Source organism: Mustela nivalis, assembly GCF_964662115.1.
Source record: "Mustela nivalis genome assembly, chromosome: 11".
Taxonomy (NCBI): Eukaryota; Metazoa; Chordata; class Mammalia; order Carnivora; family Mustelidae; genus Mustela; species Mustela nivalis.
Genome location: NC_139030.1, coordinates 73,806,546 through 73,824,848, shown reverse-complemented (window position 1 = coordinate 73,824,848; position 18,303 = coordinate 73,806,546). Strand labels below are relative to the sequence as shown.

Genomic DNA, 18,303 nt, shown 5'->3' with positions numbered 1-18,303 from the left:
AGGAGAAATTACTTACAATTTATTCCAGACCAGATTGGTTTGTGTAATTGAACTGGCAACCAGGACATACCCAGATGAGTAAGAAAGCAAATGAAAATCCAGTTCCCTAGAAACGCAAACTGCTATACGTTTCACAAACCAACCACCCCCCACCTCCGCCCCGAGTGGCGCCCACGGGTGGCAGTAATGGGACCTCTTCTATTACCAGACTGCATACTGGAATAGCCATTTGGGAAAGCCATTTGGCAAACTTAGAGGAGTTGAAGACACCTATCCATGACCAGCTCACGTCTAGATGTATGCCACAGGTAAGCTTACGCATGCACTCGAGGATCGCGGCTGCACGCGTCCTTCTCAGCAGACACCCAACAGGAGCGTGGAGGAAACCAGCTATCTAGAATCTTGATATGTGATACCAATACCCATCAGCTCCTGGCAAGTGCTAACACCTTTTGGTGAAGCCAAGACACGGAATGCGTGTAGTACTAAAGTGGGCATGTTAAAAATACCCACCATCCTACATAGTCTATGGCATCCTTTATTGGCAGATCCTATCAATTACCTAAGACCCGTGCCTGAGCTCTTCCTAGCTTGCCTTCTTCTGTTAGGTGACCCTGCTATTCCAGCCTCTCCGGTAGCAAGGGCCTGGCTGGGCCAGAAAACAGTAGCACAGGCCTGCTGGGTAGGAGGCAGGTGGTGTAGTGGGGGGTTGTGGGGCGGTGGCAGTGTGAGCAAATGCTTTGTCAGGGACGCCGTGTGGTTGCAAGGTTTGGGACCATCCCAGGACTATCTAAATACAGCATGTTTTCAGCTAAAAACATTAAGATGTTAGGAATTACTTTTCAGGGATGAGCTAATGTTTTAATTTGCTACCTGCTAGCATAGAAGAGACCAGGTCCCTAGTTCTGAATTTAAACCTTAAACCCTCATGTCCGGGGCGGACATGGGTTTTAGAGCAAACAGGGCTCTCTAGTGACTGGGAATGGAGAGCTTTCTGAGGATGTGTGTACATTTTAAAAAGAACACACAAGGAAAATAAGCCCATAAAGGATCACATGAAAAATTTTAACTGAGCAACTTTATTCAAATAATTTCTACACCAAGAACTCAGAGTCATTTCAAAGGGACAAGTTTCACTGAAATTTGCTTTGAAGGGCAGATAAGTGAAGCCAGCTCTCACATACTCTTGAGGATTAAACACACACAGAGTACAGGGGAAGAGGGACAAACTCTTGAAAAATAACTTGGCTACACATCTTCAGCTTTCAATTTTTCTGAGTACAAAAATCACTTTTCTCTTCCATCTTGAAAGGTGTGTTCTTTCCTTTAGAAAAAAAAAAAGAGGACAAGGAAAATGATTTCAGTAAAATTCCACTAGAATTCCCATGCCACCAAAACCTTAACTGTTCTGTATTTATTCCACTGCATATATATCTAAGCATTTGTGTGCCACTATAGAAAATGTGTCAAGGACGCAAAAACCCGCCAAAGGGTTACCCGCCTCCAGGGAGCAGCGCCACCTGGTGGTTAAGCCCAGGAGCCAGGTGGTTCCTGGCCTGGCATCAAGGGCCTGGGCCGACTCAGGATTCGAGAGAGGCTTCAGCTATTCAGCTACACTCCCTTATTTATAGAGTAAGAGACAGAGCCTGCCTGTTAGATGAGACCTCTCTCATGAAAGGGGTCGTTGCAGGGAGGAGGCAGTGAGAAGGTTCTGCACAGCCAGACACACAGAAAGGGACTCAGACGTCAGCCATTAACATGCCTTCTGTAGGCAGCTCAGGAAGATTTGGTCCATTTTCTCAAGATTTATAAGTAGAAAAAGAAGAAAAACGTGGAAAATGGTTAAGTGTGTTCATGCCACAGCTTTAAGACGGAACTGCGAGAGGCCTCCAGGGCATGGCCACCATGACTTACCAAATTCCAGGGCAGCCGGTCCCACTGAGGGCCGAGCTCTCCTCTGGCTGCTCCACTGCCAGGCACAAGGCATTACTCCTGGCTGTGACCTTGGCAGGCCCTCACTGGGCAGGAGAACAGACTGCCAGTCATCGAGAAGGTGGGAAGGGTGGGTCGGCGGCAGAGGGCTGGGGGAGTGACCCCGCTGAACTCCAGGGGCTGGGTCAGCAAGTGGCCTGACATGGCAGCAAATCTGGGGACGAGGTGGGAAAAGCCACAGAGGTGAAGCTGAGGGACAGGACAACGTAGGGGACAGGTCAGGAGGAAGAGGCCACCGCATGGTTAATGCCCCGGGACGTGGCCATCAGGGGCACTGGTGAACAGTGGCTTCGGTGGAGGACAAGCCAGACAGCAGGCTGGAGGATACAGGGGCAGCCGGAGGAAGTGGAAGCAGAGGGAAAAAAGACCAGACCATGATTCTGACCCTGAAGAGGCACTGGCTCCTACGGGTTGTGTTCATTCAGGAAGGACCAGTCCTCTCCTGTACCCAGCCCCACCTGCAGCCAAAACCCTCTCAGGTTTTTGGAAATACTCTCCGAGAGTGGGGCCATGTGGGTCTGAATGCCGAGAAGCGTGAGTTGGCAAAGGCAGGAAAAGACCAGTGGGGTCACTCAGGGGTGGGGACAGTGACAGCTCAGGGCTCATCCCTGAGAGGAACGCACAGGTTCCTGGGATGGGTTCATAGTGGGGAAAAGAGAATATGGCATGTTTAGGGGAGATGGGGTCCATCTGAATGGCCACTGACGGGGGGCGCCCGTCTGCTTGGGGCTAGGAGGGAGAAGGAAGGTTTCAACATGACCTCACCTGCCCACACCACCAATGCATAAAACCACAAATGTGCGCTCGGTCAGGAGTCTCATTGCCCAAGCCCCAGCCTGGGGACACTGAAGCGTGTGCTGGAAAGCCTGGGGCTCATGGGAAAACGGTGATCAATCCACGGTGCCTCGCCCCACCCCGCCTTCTTGCAGCTTTTCTCCCGAGAAAGAACGGCACACACGCATTCACACGTGACTCAAGTGCCCGCACGAACCAGACTGTAGGAAGAGGTGGGACCTCCATGCCGAACACTGGGTCGCGGAGCAGCAGCAGGTGGCCCAGGCCAGCCGCTCCTGCTGTCCCTGGCAGGGAGTCCAGAAATAAAAGGAAAGTCACTATTTGCAGATCAGCTGTGCTTTAGGATGTCTGTTTTTGGAGTAGGACCAGGAGAGGCTGGGAAGGACACAAACGGATAAAGACAGACAGAGCGCACTACTAGTGAGGCTTCTTAGAAAAGTCCCCCAAATGCACTGCTGTGGGAAGTGTGAAAAATGTTCCCGCTAAGAACCCTTTCAGCCCCCACCTCGACACATCCCACCCACAAACAGGTTCTGGATATAAATGCTCATTTCAGAGGAAGGAAAAGAATTTGGGGGAGGTTTGGAAAACGAGCATAGAAGAATCCTCCTGTAAAACACCCATATTCGACCCACAGAAACGCACCTTCTTTTGCCAGGGTGGCTGTCGGGAGCCGGCCTCTCCCCTGGCCCTGGGATGGCGTGGCCCACCACACGCGATGGATCCTGGGAACTGGCCCACTGTCTACACAGCAAGGAATCTGATAGTCGGCGTCTCTTCGGAGGGGACTGGTGGCCCCGAAGCACGAAGCTCATTGACGGCTGAGCCTCAAGTGCGGTCGAGCCCAGTGGACTTTCCATGCTCCACTGGGGTGATGCTGACCGCTTTGGGGAACCATGGAAGCCAGAGTCTGGGTTTGCTTTTTCCAAGGCGCCTCCTCTGGGGTACTGAACTTCCAGGCTTGCTCCACCTGGAGATGTTCCAATACGTAAAGGTGCCTGTGTCTGCTGCGGTGACTGTCGGCAATACTTTTGATGAAGCTTGTCAAATTTCTCCTTTATTTCATTGTAACGATTCCTTCCACAGCTGGGAGGCTGTCTGCCAGCTACTGATGTGGCTTTGCTGGGAGATACAGACTTTCTAAGTATTTCAAGATGGTTTCCTTGAAAAAGGTCAAGGGTCTGCTCCGAGCGGCCTGGGCTCTGCACAGAGCTGGTTTCTGAAAGCAAGGGAGGCGAACCCCTCAATGGCAGGGGTTCGCTGTTCCATTTCACTGTTCCAATAGCTCGTTCTTCCAGGTCTTCAAAAGCCTCCTGGAACCCGCTGAGCCTGCGGGTTTCCAAGCCCCGGGGGCTGCAAGGGCTCACTGGACCACCCCTGTACACGGCCACTGCTGAGGGTCCCGGAAGGGAAGTCAGGCAGGGCTGTTTCCCAGGGTTTGGGCAATATTCCTGATGAAGCTTATCAAATTGGATTCCAATTTCCCTGTAACGATTTCTTCCCTTGTCCCGCAGTACTCGTGGTCTGGAAACGATTTTTATAGGAGAAATTAACCATTTTAGTGCCTTAAGTCTATTTTCCTGACCAAGATGATGCATTGTACAGGTTGCGCTGTAAGTCAATGAACACCCCTGAGGCATTAAAGTCTTCAACCCCCTAAGCTTATTCCAGCGTGGATCTAATTTGTGGATCTCGGGTTTGTTGACTTCAGGGAAAGCCTTTTCCAATTCTACTGCTGCCTTCTGGCCAGAAGCATCTAGAAAGTTCTCGCAATCTCTTAACACTTTCCTGTCCTTCAGTGGCTTAGAACAGGATGGGAGTGTCTCCCGGGAAACACTTTGAGAGAGCCCGGCTCCACGGCACGGTGTCTGGTTCATTCTGTTCTTACACTTGAGCCTCCTCCTGGCGCTCCGGCTGTGAGCGATGAATGAGGTTTTGGTAGAGATGATACAAGCCGGTTTTGTGCTCAGCAGCCGGCTCATCGAGTGCAGCATGCCAGCATACAGGTCGCTGATGGTCACGTCACAGATGATGTCAGCCTCCAAGGCCGGGCTGCTTGAGCGGCTGTGCCCCTCAGCCCCCTGGAACGTGAGACTGTCACTTCTAGGCACGAGGGCCAGGTCTGCTGGATCACACTCCCCGGTCCATGAAGCCGGCTTAACTGGGCCACCAGGACTCCTTCTGGACACATGGCCACGGCCTCCTGGAGGAAAACACACACAAGGTAAAGTGCCACCATTCAAGATGGGGCGAGACCACAGAACTAAAGGGTGGATGGGGATGAGGCTTTTTTAAGCAAGACAAAAAAGAGGAAAGTTCCATGAAAATATAGAACTAGATTTTTCTCAGAGATTTCTTTCTAGCTCTTGAACTTAAATTTCTACTCTCCCCACAAAATTTCCCCAGTGGGGTCTTCCTTCCCCGGGTGATAGTGTGCACGCTGGATGTCTTTTTCAAAGTCTCAGAAGAAACCAAACAATGACACTGTTTACCTGCAGGGCTGGGGGGCAGGGAAGACCCAGGACTCCCAGATACACCTCTTCATACAGACTGGACTTGCACATGTGCCATGTTTTATGTATTTAAAAAATAAAATTAAACCAACGAGGATAGGGAGAACTCTAAAAAGTGAAAATAGACCCAGAAAGCACTCAAGTGCTTATCAAATTTATGATAATGGCAGGAGGAAAAAGAAATCAAATGATTTTGAACACTGTACTCAGAACGGATAGCCAAAAAAGTTTAACATGAACTTAACCTGGAGGAAGTCCAGAGAAGTTCAAACAGGTACGTTCTGCAAGACTACCAGCGGCCAGGACTATTCATGAGATAGGAGATGGCCCAGGAGCCTTCTGGCCTGCACAGGACAGCTCCACCCCCCAGGCCTGGGGTTTCCCTGTTCTTAGCAGACCTGCCAGCACTTAGGGACAGCAGAGATGTGAGCGCTGGTCGATGGACACGGTGCGTGGGCATGGGGGCAGTGGGCGAATAAGAAAATGCTACAAAATGTGGATTATTACATGCAAACAAAGGATGTTTATTGTAGGAGTCCTGTGTTTCTGGAGATTCAAACATTTCACAACAGTATGTTGGAATAAAGAGCTAATTAACAATTAGCACGCCACAGTGCCAGAGGAAAAAAGCAGTCTGTTAGTTAAATATGAATAATTTATCTATTAAGTGCTGGTCTAACAGTTATGTCAATGAAACATGCACATAAGCAGAAGGGACACGGTTCACGCCAAGTTTCTATATCACACTCACCATGGACAGGCCCAGCAGGTGAGGCCAAGGAGGGACTCAGTGTTAGAGGGGTATCCTCTCCAACTCCATCGTCAGTACACTGAAATCAAAGCATATGATTTAACACTTGGGGGTGTCCTAAGCTGTCCCCCACTGCCAGTGCCAGGCCCCGCAGGATGGTATGAGAGCTGCTCTTCCCCATCCACAGGCCGTGGGTCTGAGCTCAGCAGCAGATGTGACAAGTGTGACCACAATCCCAGTGGCTGCAGCCTCCAGCAGTGGTGGGAGGAGGTGTCTTAGTAAAATCTGGGAGCTTGTCCATGTGACCCTCAGGGGACTCCCCCTGAGAGGGTCACTGCTGCCACCCATCTGCCAGGACCCCACCCCCCGCTGCTCTAGGATAAAGGAAAAGGCCATTTCTAGTAAATCCATCAATTCAATGGTCCTCGGCCATGGCATTCTTACTGGTCAGCAACACAATAAGAAAAAGTACATGTTCCTGTGAAGTTTGCTGCCTTTGAGATAAATGATTCATCCCACGTCACTGACCTCCTAGTTACTGAATATGAAAATGTCCTTTATGAGAAGACCCTGACAGAACTTGGAAAGCTAGAGCTGGTGTCCTTGCTCTGTCAGACGAAGCTCTGGGAGACTGGCTGTGGGGGAGCGTGGTGGACACCCACCCTGGGCAAGGGCCGGTGGGGCAGCCCAGACCTCAGCATAGACCTCCCATGACACAACCGCAGGTCAGATGCAGAGGGCACTTGCTGCCAGTGCCAGCCCTGTCACCCCAGAGCCGCGGGGAGCTGTTGCTTCCCCATCATTACCCCAAGGTGGGGCCCCTTAACATTTCTGTGAGCTGCTGCAGAACAGAGGGCAACGGAGGATGCATCCCACGAGCTTCCCTGATCCCTGCTGCCCCCGAGGACCTGGAGCGCTTCCTCAAGGAGAGTGGAAGTCTGCAATCCCGGGAATGATATGGTTTCTAAACACTTGCTTGGGAGGCTCCTTCTGGGTTCCAGAGAGAGTGAACAAGAACCTGATTGGTGGGCCTCCGTGTGTCTCTAGGATTCAATTATCAGAAGATGCATGCCGGGAAGCACATTACCTCTGAACGTCCTTCATCCTGGAGCAGAACATCCACCTGGGTCAAGTATTTCCTCCTTAACTTGTTTTTCAAAGGGCTCCAAGGCACTGCAGGCTGATACAGAAGCGAATCAGTAATCATAAGAGGTTTTGGGTCTGGATGAACTCTTGGGTGCTGGAACAAACTGGCAAGTTCATTAACTACACATCAGTAAATGAAGTTCTTCAAAGTCACTTTTCGCTCTTTGCTGTTAGTGCAAAGTGGTCCAGATCCTCTGAAAAGCCTCTGGACCCAGAAATCGAACTTTGGATCATTTACTCAGGGGCAACCATCCAAAAGAAAGTAAAAAAAGACAAAAAAGAGAAGTCTGTGGAGGTTTAGGACAGCATTCCTAGGACAGAAAATAATTTAAAACAATCTGAATATTCTTAGGTGAGTTCGGGACTGAACTTTGAGAATCAGCCCTGATCAGTACATTTACGAGAAAAGATGTTCAGCGTTTTGGCTAAGGAGGCCTCTCCGTTCCCCCTCTGCCAAGCACAGGGGAGAGGGTGCGTTGACCTTCACCCTGCACCGGACTGGGAAGCCACAGGAGGATAAGGGGGATAACACAAACACACATTGTCCAGGCTGTTTCTTATTGCTGGGACCACCTACTTCCCCTTCACTGCCACCCCTATGTAACACTTCAAAAAGTACCCTCCTTCTTCCCCCAGGGTCACAGCCTATTCTAGTTAGACACTAAAAAGTCAAACCAGGTTTATGGCAAACTCTGGATGAAAACAGCAATTTTAGGGAAAAACCCACATGCGAGCTCTTCCAGCATCTGACACTGGGACCAGGAAAGACACCCCACTAGACTAAGTTCTCTGTGTATTCAAGTGTATCCCAATGGAGGGAAGAGGAGATTGGATCCTGACAGGTGGTTCTGGGACCACTGGGCCACTCTGGGTGGCAGGCAAATCAATGGCCTGATGACGTGACCTCGTGATGACATGGGCTTCCAAGGGCTGACCTGGAAATACTCCCTGGAAACAACTTCCTTATGACACTGCCTCTCAGGCAAAGGCCAACTTAGAACCTAACTTTCAATATCACGATCAAGGGTATGGGTGCACAGTGAACTGTGATGGTTCACACGGAACATCATCCAACATTTTTTTTAAGTTCAGTAAACCAGGCTTGAACAGGGGCAGTGAAGGCTGCTGCATGCAAGACAGGAGGAGGAGGAGGATCAGAGACGTGAGGGGTGGTATTAGCAAAGAGTGAGTCTAAAGAGGACAAGAAATACACAGGAAATGAGGACATGCTGAGCTCTGGCTCGGTCCCTTCATTCTAACAGGTGGGTCTTACCATGAAGGACCCAGCAATCATGTCTTCCTGATATAAAGATGCATCATTATTGTTTTTTGAATCTGAAAGCAAAAAAATGGAAATCTCCATCAGCATTTTAAAGAAACCTTGCATTTTCTCTTAAGGATAGTGTTTGCACCATTAGAGTATGTTCTAGAGTGCTCCCTTTAATAAGGACACAGCCATCTGTCGCTGTCCTGATTACTAGCAATGCAACAAACCCATCAGGGCAGGAATATGACTGGAGAAGCAGCTTTCTTTCTTTCCTTCTTTTTTTAAAAAAGATTTTATTTATTGAGTGCCTGGTGGCTCAGTCCTTAAGCATCTGCCTTTGGCTCAGGTCATGATCCAGGGTCTTGGGATTGAGGCCCACATCAGGCTCCCTGCTCAGCAGGAAGCCTTCTTCTCCCTCTCCAGCTTCCCCTGCTTGTGTTCCCTCTCTGTCAAATATATAAATCAAATCTTACTGAAAAGAAAAAAAAAAAAAAAGATTTATTTATTTGAGGTAGAGCTTATGTAGGAGCTGGGGGAGGGGAGAGGGAAAGGGAGAAGCAGACACTTCGCTGAGGGCAGAGCCCAATGTGGGGCTCAATCCCAGGACCCTGAGATCATGACCCGAGACTAAGTTAGAAGCCCAACCACCTGAGCCACTCAGGTGCCCCTGGAGAAGCCTTCTATCACCTTGAACTCCTTCGATGGCCTGATTCTAGGAGCAGAGTCACTGTGGCTCAGGGCTGTTGTCTACCTCCCGGCTGTCTGCTATGTCAGCCACAGTGTGGCCGGCGAGCACTTGGAATGTGGCTCTAAGGCTGGGGAACTTTAAGTTAAATTTTATTTAATTTTCAGTTCATTTGACTGTCCACCGGTGATGTGTGCCATCAAATTGGATAGTGAAGCTCTGGGATAACCATTCTAATTATTTCAAGCAGTCCAGGAACTCACGGAACTAAGGATTTGTGGAGTTGTAGTTGGGATCAATGAGTAAACACCTAGTTCTCCTTGGCAAGACCGCCCTGTGTTGTCTGAAGGACTGAATCCATTTTTACAGCTGGCCTGGAGCAGGTGAGCTGCTGGCGAGAGCTGGGCAGAGCACATGAAGCCTGTGGAGGACCAGTGCCAGCAGGAGATGGGGGTTTTGGGCCAGTTACAAAGTCTGACATTACAGACCTACAGTCTGGTTAACTGCTATCTGGAGAAGGGCTGGTGTATGGAGCCTGGGTGAAGGTGGGGGTCTGTTCTGATCTGGGGGTCAGGGGGCTTCCTGGGGGCAGTGAAACACAGTGGGCAAGCCAGGATTCTGCTCTTCATCCCAAGAGCAATATGAAGCTACTGCAGTGCTTTGAGCAGAGAAGTGGCATGCCTGAATGGGCGCTGTCGCAGGTGCCAGCAGGGGAAGGGCTGGTGTTGTGGGGGTACGGCGGGGCACAGGGGCAGAGCTACAAGAGGGACAGGGGAGGCAGAGGCACAGGGAGGGAGGGAGGGGCTGGGTTTCTGGCTCATATTACAGATGTGCCAAGGGCAATTCTTCTGGTTGACATTTTCAGTTTAGATGTGCCAAATTTAGACTGAGAAGAGAGACTGACAGGGTCTGGGCTGGGGGTTGCACCAGAGTGAGGGGCTCAGACCAATCTCAAGAAAGGGCATCTGGTAGAGAAGGGATGTGGGATGGCAGGAGTGGGGTGGAGAAGGAAGAAAACCCATAGGGCCACAGACTAAAGCCAGGATTTCCAGAAGCTCCAAATGCTACCAAGAGGGCAGTGGGATAGAAGCCCCAGAATGCCAATGAGTCAGCAACAGGGTGTCTGGGATCACTGAGAGTTCTTCCAGATGGGAGTCGAGAGCCAGGACGGAGCTGGTGGAGTGCCTGGCAGGTGGGAAGCAAGGGCAGCTCCTCTAAGTTGGGTCGTGAAGGGAAGTCAAACCAATGCAGAGAGAGGGACACAAGGCAGGGAGGCCTGTCAACTATGCTTGACTGTGCTTGAGGTGAAATCTGAGTGCGTTCAACACTGACGGGCTGCAAAGGGCTGAGGGAGGCGCCAAAGAGAGAAAGGCAGTGCTGACAGATTCACCAGAAAACCGGCTGGGTCGGGGTTTGGGCAGCCTGGGGCTGGCCTGGAGCAGGGAAGGCAGCCCCATGGAGGACAAGGTGACGCAGAGGAAGGAAGACGTCCTACAGGAGTCAGCAGTCCAAACACCGCCCTGTGGGGCCAATCTGAAGACTTGTGAAATTCCTGAGATGTTTTTAAGAGGGGCAATAAGCTAAAAAAACGGATGGGAGCGTGTACATCCATTCTTCAAGAAGGTCTGAGCGCTGCTTAGGTGTCAAGAACCACAATGTAACTAAGCAAGATAGAAGGAACTAGCAGGCACTTTAAGATGCTCTTGTTTTTAAAATAACCTTGGTAAAAAGTCCTAGTGAGGGATCTGGACTTTGAATGCTGTACTGGGGACCCGTGCCCCTCCCGAACTCGCCACCTAGCACAGGGACACTCACCCACTGCCAGGACCTGTGTGCTGGGCACGGAGAGAGCTGGACCTCTGGTGCTGGCTTCCGCGGGGCTGCCATCACTCCTGCTGACTGCCTCCACCGGGGAGTCCTCAAAAGCACAGAAGACAGGCTCGACTCAGTGACAACACACTTTAAAGCCACAGTGAAGTTAACAACCCTACAATCCTCCCTTTAGCATGAGAGCACAAGGTTTCACGGACTCCTAGAACCTTCCCGCATAAAGGGCCTTGAGACTCCCTTTTGATGGCAGGGCCTCTCCTCAGAGAAGGAATGGCTTTCTTCCTCTGGGTGTGCCTGGGCTGCTATTCCCAGAGCCACTTGGATGGTAAACTATGGATGGCGAGGGACGGAGTAGGGGAAGCGAGGAGCAAAGATGGGAATGCAGGGGCCAGACCGCTAATAGGCCTCGCTAACAATCCTGACGAATGCCATCCGTGGGTTCTCATTAGTAAAATTTGAGAATTCAAGACACCAGATTGGCTAAAGGAGCTTAGGAACTCCCCCGCTTCACAAGAACAGGAGTCAGAGCATGGTGAGGCCTGTCCCTGCAGGTGTCACCTCAGGATCAGGGGGATTTGTGGCTGGCTGTGAACACTGCCTGCTAACTGAATCCTGCCTTAGGGAATGTCGCCCCTTTTGCCTCAGGTGAGGAAGGGCTGAATCACCTGGAACAGATAGGAAGAACTAGAGAAGTCTCTGGAACTGCTTCATGGCTGCTGTGTCTGGAGGTGAGGCAGAACTTTTGATTGGAAAACTAGGGGAGGGTGCCTGGGTGGCTCAGTGGGTTAAGCCTCTGCCTTTGGCTCAGGTCATGATCTCAGGGGCCGGGGATTAAGTCCCCAATCAGGCTCTCTGCCGAGAGCTTCCTCCTCTCTCTCTCTGCTTGCCTTTCTGCCTACTTGTGGTCTCTCTCTGTCAAATACATAAATTCTTAAAAATAAAACAAAAAACAAACAAAAAAAACGAGGGGAAGCTGAGTCCTGGGCACTGACGTCCCAGCGGCTGGAAGCTCTGGGGCTACAAAAAGAACCCGGGCCTTGTGTTGGGACCAGACTGATAGGTCAACACACACCTAGCCCACTGCGGCTTACTGCCTCCCACAGCCTCCAGGCACCATCTTGGGGGTGCGGAGCAGCTCAGTTTCTGGTTGTCTGGTAAAAGAAGGCAGAGTTGGGCATAGTCACACATAGTAACTTTGGGGGACGGCAGAAGTCTGAGGGGTCAGCACAGATAACATCTAGTTTTCTAATCCTAGGAGAGGAGCTCAAAATTCTATAGATCCCAGGCAGCAGTGCTCCTACATTTCAAGCAAAAACCTTAAATAGAGGTGCCTGGGTGGCTCAGTCAGTTAAGTGTTTGCCTTTGGTTCAGGTCATGATCCCAGGATCATGATCCCACACTGGGCTCCCTGCTCAGCTGGAAGCCTGCTTTTCCCTCTCCCACTCCTGCTTGTGTTCTGTCTTGCTGTTATCTTTCTGTCAAATAAATAAAATCTTTAAAAAAACAAAACAACCTTAAATAAATGTGCAGATGAAAACACTTGGCAACCCAGGCCGTTCAAATACTGGTCTGACAGGTGGGCATCATTATTAAGCATAATTTAGAGTGCAAATCCTTTGACCTGATGATCGCACCTCCTGGCAACTACTGGATAAGGGCTAGTATAGGCTCTGGGAAAACGCAAAGATGGTCCTTCAAGGGGTATTTATAACAGGGGTCTTATAAAGCTCAAGGGAACACAGCCATGCCTGTCATTGTATGGCATACAGGAGTATTCCCTCCTAATACAGAGCAGAGTAGCTGGAAACACACAGCCAGCAAAGCCTAAAATACTTCTCATCTGGCCCTTTGTCGGAAGTGTGCCGATCCCGGTTTATAATAAAGGAAGGTGCAAACAGCTAAATGCCTACCCACGAGAGCAGTTTTGAAAAAAAGGTAATTGAGTGATACAATGGATAATGAAAAAAAATGTTCACAACATATATTATGTGGAAAAAAGAGGGTGAAAAACATGTATTATAAACAGGAATTATATTATACTAAAATATCATGAGTGACTATAGAAGTTAGGTTGAATTTAATAGTTACATGTATCTCTAACATTTCTACAACTAAATACATGATGTGTGTGATGAAAATCATCAGGAAGAAATTTTATTTCAGAATCCCTGTTAATGGTTCAGGAATCCTAACCCTGACGTTTTCATTCTGGGGCACCGTCTTCTTGGCTGCGAAGCAGTCATTAAGGGGATCCCAGACGTCCTTGCAAAAATTACCGTGGCAAGACTCTGTGGCTCTCCCAGCGGGAAGGCAAACTATGTTGGCTCCTCCCATGAACCTAGCAGGCCACCTGTCTCAGTGTCCACAGATAAATTCAGGAAAACCACACCGGGGTTTTGGAAGGGACCTCATGGGGGAAAGAGGCGTGATCCTGCACCCTCTCCCTAATCTCTTCCCTTTGCAGAAGAGAAAAGAGGCACGTTTCCTCAAAGCAACTGGTTTGGATCTTTTCTGTAAGGACCCAACAACGTAAGCTCACAGCTATGACTGCAGCTGGGGCAGGAACGGGTTTCTCCCTCCAGCCAGCCCTGCCCATGGCGCTGCTGTCAAGAGCCCTTCGGCCTACAGCAGAGGAAACGGGGACAGCTCCTTCGGGTACCTGACAAGCAACAGAAGCAAAGCTTCTCAGTAAATACTTAGAGGAAAGTGGGGGGTAGCTCGGGTGAGAAAGCCAGAGATCAGGAGCCCTGCAGCGATCTCTGGGGGATCCTGGCGCAGCCACTGCTGACCCACACCTTCATTCACATCGGTATTGCTGTATGGCGGCTTGTGTTGGCGGTAAAATTTGACGTTAAATACCTGGATGTGTCCTGTGTTACTCTCCTTTACCAGTCCTCCACCCCAAATTCTCAATCCTTCAGAAAAGAAATAAAATTAAAATTACCACATAAGCAATCCTGACTGCTGAATTTCTGTTCAATCTGTGTCAAAGAAAACCAAAGTGGCAGGCAAAAGACAGATACAACACTGAAAGCAAGCCTTACTTCTGATATTCTGTTGTTTTTCATCTTTGTGGAGTTGAAGGTTTTGTTTTTTTTTTTAAATTAAAATTAGACAAACACCTGTCGTTAATGACAGTCTCCTATCTAGGAGGCAATAGCTCATCTAGTTTTGTCATTAAGCCAGAGTTAAATGGGGTTAAAGAACACACATATGCCAAGTATTATCCTTAAAGTAGTTATATTGAGAGTAAATTATATATTACACATAGATCAGGAAGCACTGTTTGAGGGCAACCTCTCTACCCCATGTTCGGAGTGCTTTCTGAGGGAAGTCTACCAGTACAGAGCAAGGCCTAAGCATGTGGGTGAATGCTGAGATTTGGGAGTCCTGCCACTTACTAGCTAGCAGAACCTGGGCCAGAATACTTGATCTCTTCCTAAACCTCCATTTGCCCCCAGGTAAATTCAAAGTGAATAAGAAGGGATCAATGGATTGAGATGGTTGCTAATGATGATACACAGTGCTTACAATGATCCAGGCTCTATCCCAAACACTTCCCACATATATCACATTTAGTATTTACAACTCACATCTATGGGACTTGTAGAGAAATCCTAACTCTCTAGGAGGCTGGCGCTCACCAAGTTCACTGTACAGATGGAGACACAGAGGCAAGAAGTAGGTCAAGTCACCAAGTCCAGGCTGCTCAGGCTGCACAGCCAACTGGTGGGGCCAGGCTGTGAATCCAGGGCAATGACTCTCTGTGCTCTTGCCCACTGCACCATGTGGCCTTTCCAGAACAGAGTGATGCTTAGCAAATATGCTAACTCAAGTTAAGGCTTTGCTGGTGTGGCAAAGTGACATGGGGCTAGTTCCCTAACCTCTTTCTGCTGCATCTCTGCTATGAAACAATGATCCTAGGACTAGTACCTACCTCAAGGGGTTGCTGAGAATCCAAAGCATGAGACTCTCAGAAGCACAGGGCACATGGTTAGTGGTCAACACATGTGAACAACTATTATTCCCCCACTGTCTTCACCACGAGTGTGGGAGTGTTAGCTACACTCTACATCATGTGCTGTTGCCTTAAATTGGGAACTTCTGCCGCAAGGTGGTCCGCTAGTTCTAATCAGAAAGTACCTCCTCGGGCTAAGCAATAGGTCCGGGAACCGCATTATCATTAGCCAGGAGCTCCTGAGATCCACTGAATCCACACCCAGCATTGCTGCCGGAGGCCCCAGGAGTCTGTGCTATAACAAGCTCTCCAGGAGGCCTTGGTGCTCTGAGAAGGAGTGCTGTCAGGCTGTGTAGATGCTTCAACTACTGCTCTCCTCAAACTGGAGTCAGAGTGGGCTTCACTCTTAGAGTCAGTGGCGCTCTACTAGGTAGTGGAGGGGCCAGAATGCTCCAGACACTGCCCATCCTTGCAGAGACGGTGCACAAGAACAGAGTGAAGCCTGCCAATGGCACCCTTAGGAAAGATTCCTACATGGCCCTGTGTCCTGCCCTCAGGTTAGATTTGTCATCACCTGTCTCTATACTTCATCTTACTCAAAACACCGGAAAGCAACTGTCATTGCTGGACGGAGACGTGACAGTAAGTGAAACCTGGAGCCGGAATATCTTAGCTTCTGTCTTCATAAACTTTTCACCCACAGGTGGCTGGCTCAGCTAAAAAGGCAGACAGCTAACCCTTTATTTTACTTCAGAAGCTGGTACGAAACTTCTAGGGCCTGCCTGTCCAGTGCACAGCAGAGCTGGATGGGAGACTGGCCTTCACTAGTGGGTCAGAATGAGCTGGGAATAAGACTGAGTGGGCGGAACTGTCGTCTTCACCTAGTTAGCAAAGAGAATCCATGAGAGGTAAGTCAGCTTCCAGCATCAACCACTAAACAGAACGGCTCCTTCTCGTCACATTCCGAGAGCTCTGAGCCTGAGGACAGTTAACACTCCCAGTCAAATAGGTCAAATGACAGTCAATAGGAGTGTTTATGAGGGCCGGGCCCTGTTCCAAGAACTCCACAAACACACTCATGTAACTTCAGACGTCCCCACCAAGTAGGTATCGTCCTCTCCCCCTGTGACAGATGAAGAAACAGAGACCCGGCCTCCACTGTTAAAGCAACCAGCCCAAGGGGACAGAAACAAGCGACCAAGCAGGGGCAGGCATCTGTGGGTCTGCAGAATTCTGTTTTAATGAGTAATTCTGCCGGAAATAAGTAATTTAAGTAACGTATAGGTTCAAGGGAATTAGTAATGCTTTAATCCCTCCTAGGTGAGCACGGTTTATTTTCATGAGAGAGCAGGGACGGCATTTCGCGCTCTGGGAAGACACTATTCTGTTCACACGCGTAAACACTCAGAAGGTGGGGAGGACTCGTACCCTGGGGTGTCTCATAGGTCAGGGTGGACATCTGCACCAGCGGGGCATCCTCGAAGGGCTGGTTGTACTGCGGGAGAGACAGGGCATCTCGTCAGGTCCGAGGGCCACGAGGAGGCCCTGCCCCGGGCGGAGGCGGCGCCAGCGCGAGGCTGGATGTCTGGAAGAACCCCCCACCCCAAGCTCCCTCCCTCTCGCCCCCACCCCGGAAGTCTGGAAGCACCCTCTTCCACCCCAAGGTTCCCCCCTCTCGCCCCCCAACCACCTCCCTCTCCATCCCAGCCCCCCAGTCCCCTCTCCCCAACCCCGCTTCCTCCTCTACACCCCCGTCTCCCTTACCCTTCCCGCCCTTCCCGTTGGCCCCGCGCTCCGCCGCCTCCATCCTCACCCCAGCTCCCAACCCCGTTTTCCCCCGTCGGCCTCGCGCCCCTATCCCCCCCACTCCAGCGGGCCTGTGTGTGTGTGTAGGGGGTGCCGTACCTTTTCTATCAGTCGCTGCATGTGCCTCTGGAAGCGGCGGCGGCTTTCCCGGAGCTGCCACAGCAGCGCGTCGTCCCCGAGGAGCTGGTCCTCCATGGCTGCCCGAGACCCACACCCGACTCCAGCCGGAAGCAGAACGGCAGCCCCTCCCGCGGCCCGTTCAAATAGCGACTCCCGCCCTTTCTGCCTGCCCTTCCAACTGCCTATTGGCTGGCACGGAAAAATCGGGTGCTGATTGGGCCTTTCAAACATAACTACGCGTTTACGTCCGGCCAATCCGCGCCCGAGTTTCCGGCCCGCCCCTCTTCGCCTCCGCGCAGGCGCAAAAAGGAGGGGGGTGGGGTCTGCCACCACGCCCGCGTTGGGAGATGGGCGGGTGGTTGGTCTGAAGGTGAAGTGCCTGTCAATGGGCCGTGCCCCTCGAGAATTTGTTGTGAAATACGTGTGCTTCTTTATTTGTGCACCTGAGATGTCTGGGTGACTTGCAGGGTAGGAGGGGGCCGTCTCGCCTCAGTATAGGGGCCGCCCTTGGGGTCGTGCGCTGTTAGGACCTGGGGGGGGGGTGGTCCAAGAAAGAAAACACCAAATTACCATTACAAAAGGAGAAGGAAAGCGAACACGTATTTAAGAGAAAAACCATAAATATCACTGAGGATCCAAGAAAATAATGTATTTATTAACGTCCTGGCGCACCTTTTTCCCTTACATATTTTTGAGTGCTTACTCAGCCTTTTCACGGATACTAAATCTGTAGTATTTTCTCCAGAGAGAATGGAAAGATGATTCAGCCTCTCGTATGGCTGATATAATTTATTTTATGATTGCTATTTTAGTTATTTTATTCAACTTCATAGCTTGGCCATATTTGTGTGCTTGTGCTGATATTACCGCAGTGTGTGACTGAAGGGGGGGCGGTAGCTAGACTTTTAATACTGGACAAAATCAACTATTAAACAAAGACTGTAATAAGAGACAAAGATGTTACATGACAAAGGAGTCGATCCATTTAGAGGACATTACATTTGTAAATATGTACACACCCAACATAGCACCTGAACACATAAAGCAAATATTAACAGACTCGAAGGGAGAAATAGACAGCAGTATAGTAATAGAGTAGGGTCTTTAATATTCCACTTACATCAATGGATATATCACTCAGACACAAATCAATACGGAAACACTGGCCTTAAGTGGTGTGTTAGATCAGATGGTTTTGGATATATACGGAACCTTCCATCCAAAAGCAATAATACACATTCTTCTCAAGTGCACATGGAACATTCTCCAGGACAGATTGTATGTTAGGCCACAAAACAAGTCTTTTTTTTTTTTCTTTCCACAAAATAAGTCTTAATAAATTCAAGAATATTGAAATCATCAAGCATCTCTTCTGACCACTGAGATTAGGAATCAATTATACAAAGAACACTGTAAAATTCCGTAACTTCGAGCACTGTT

The 18,303-nt window shown here is 49.9% G+C and overlaps 1 protein-coding gene across 1 annotated transcript; it reads right to left on the bottom strand.

Moving 5' to 3' along the window:
* Window positions 1-1,063: 1,063 nt before the first annotated feature.
* HJURP (Holliday junction recognition protein) lies at window positions 1,064-17,001 on the bottom strand. The gene is made up of 9 exons (XM_082690379.1): window positions 16,843-17,001; window positions 16,366-16,432; window positions 13,839-13,894; window positions 10,965-11,067; window positions 8,471-8,532; window positions 7,139-7,231; window positions 6,052-6,130; window positions 3,433-4,990; window positions 1,064-1,324 (listed from the first exon to the last, which is right to left on the bottom strand). The coding sequence occupies exons 1-9, from the start codon at window positions 16,936-16,938 to the stop codon at window positions 1,288-1,290; spliced, it is 2,151 nt and encodes a 716-aa protein (XP_082546505.1). The 5' UTR covers window positions 16,939-17,001; the 3' UTR covers window positions 1,064-1,287.
* Window positions 17,002-18,303: the final 1,302 nt, after the last annotated feature.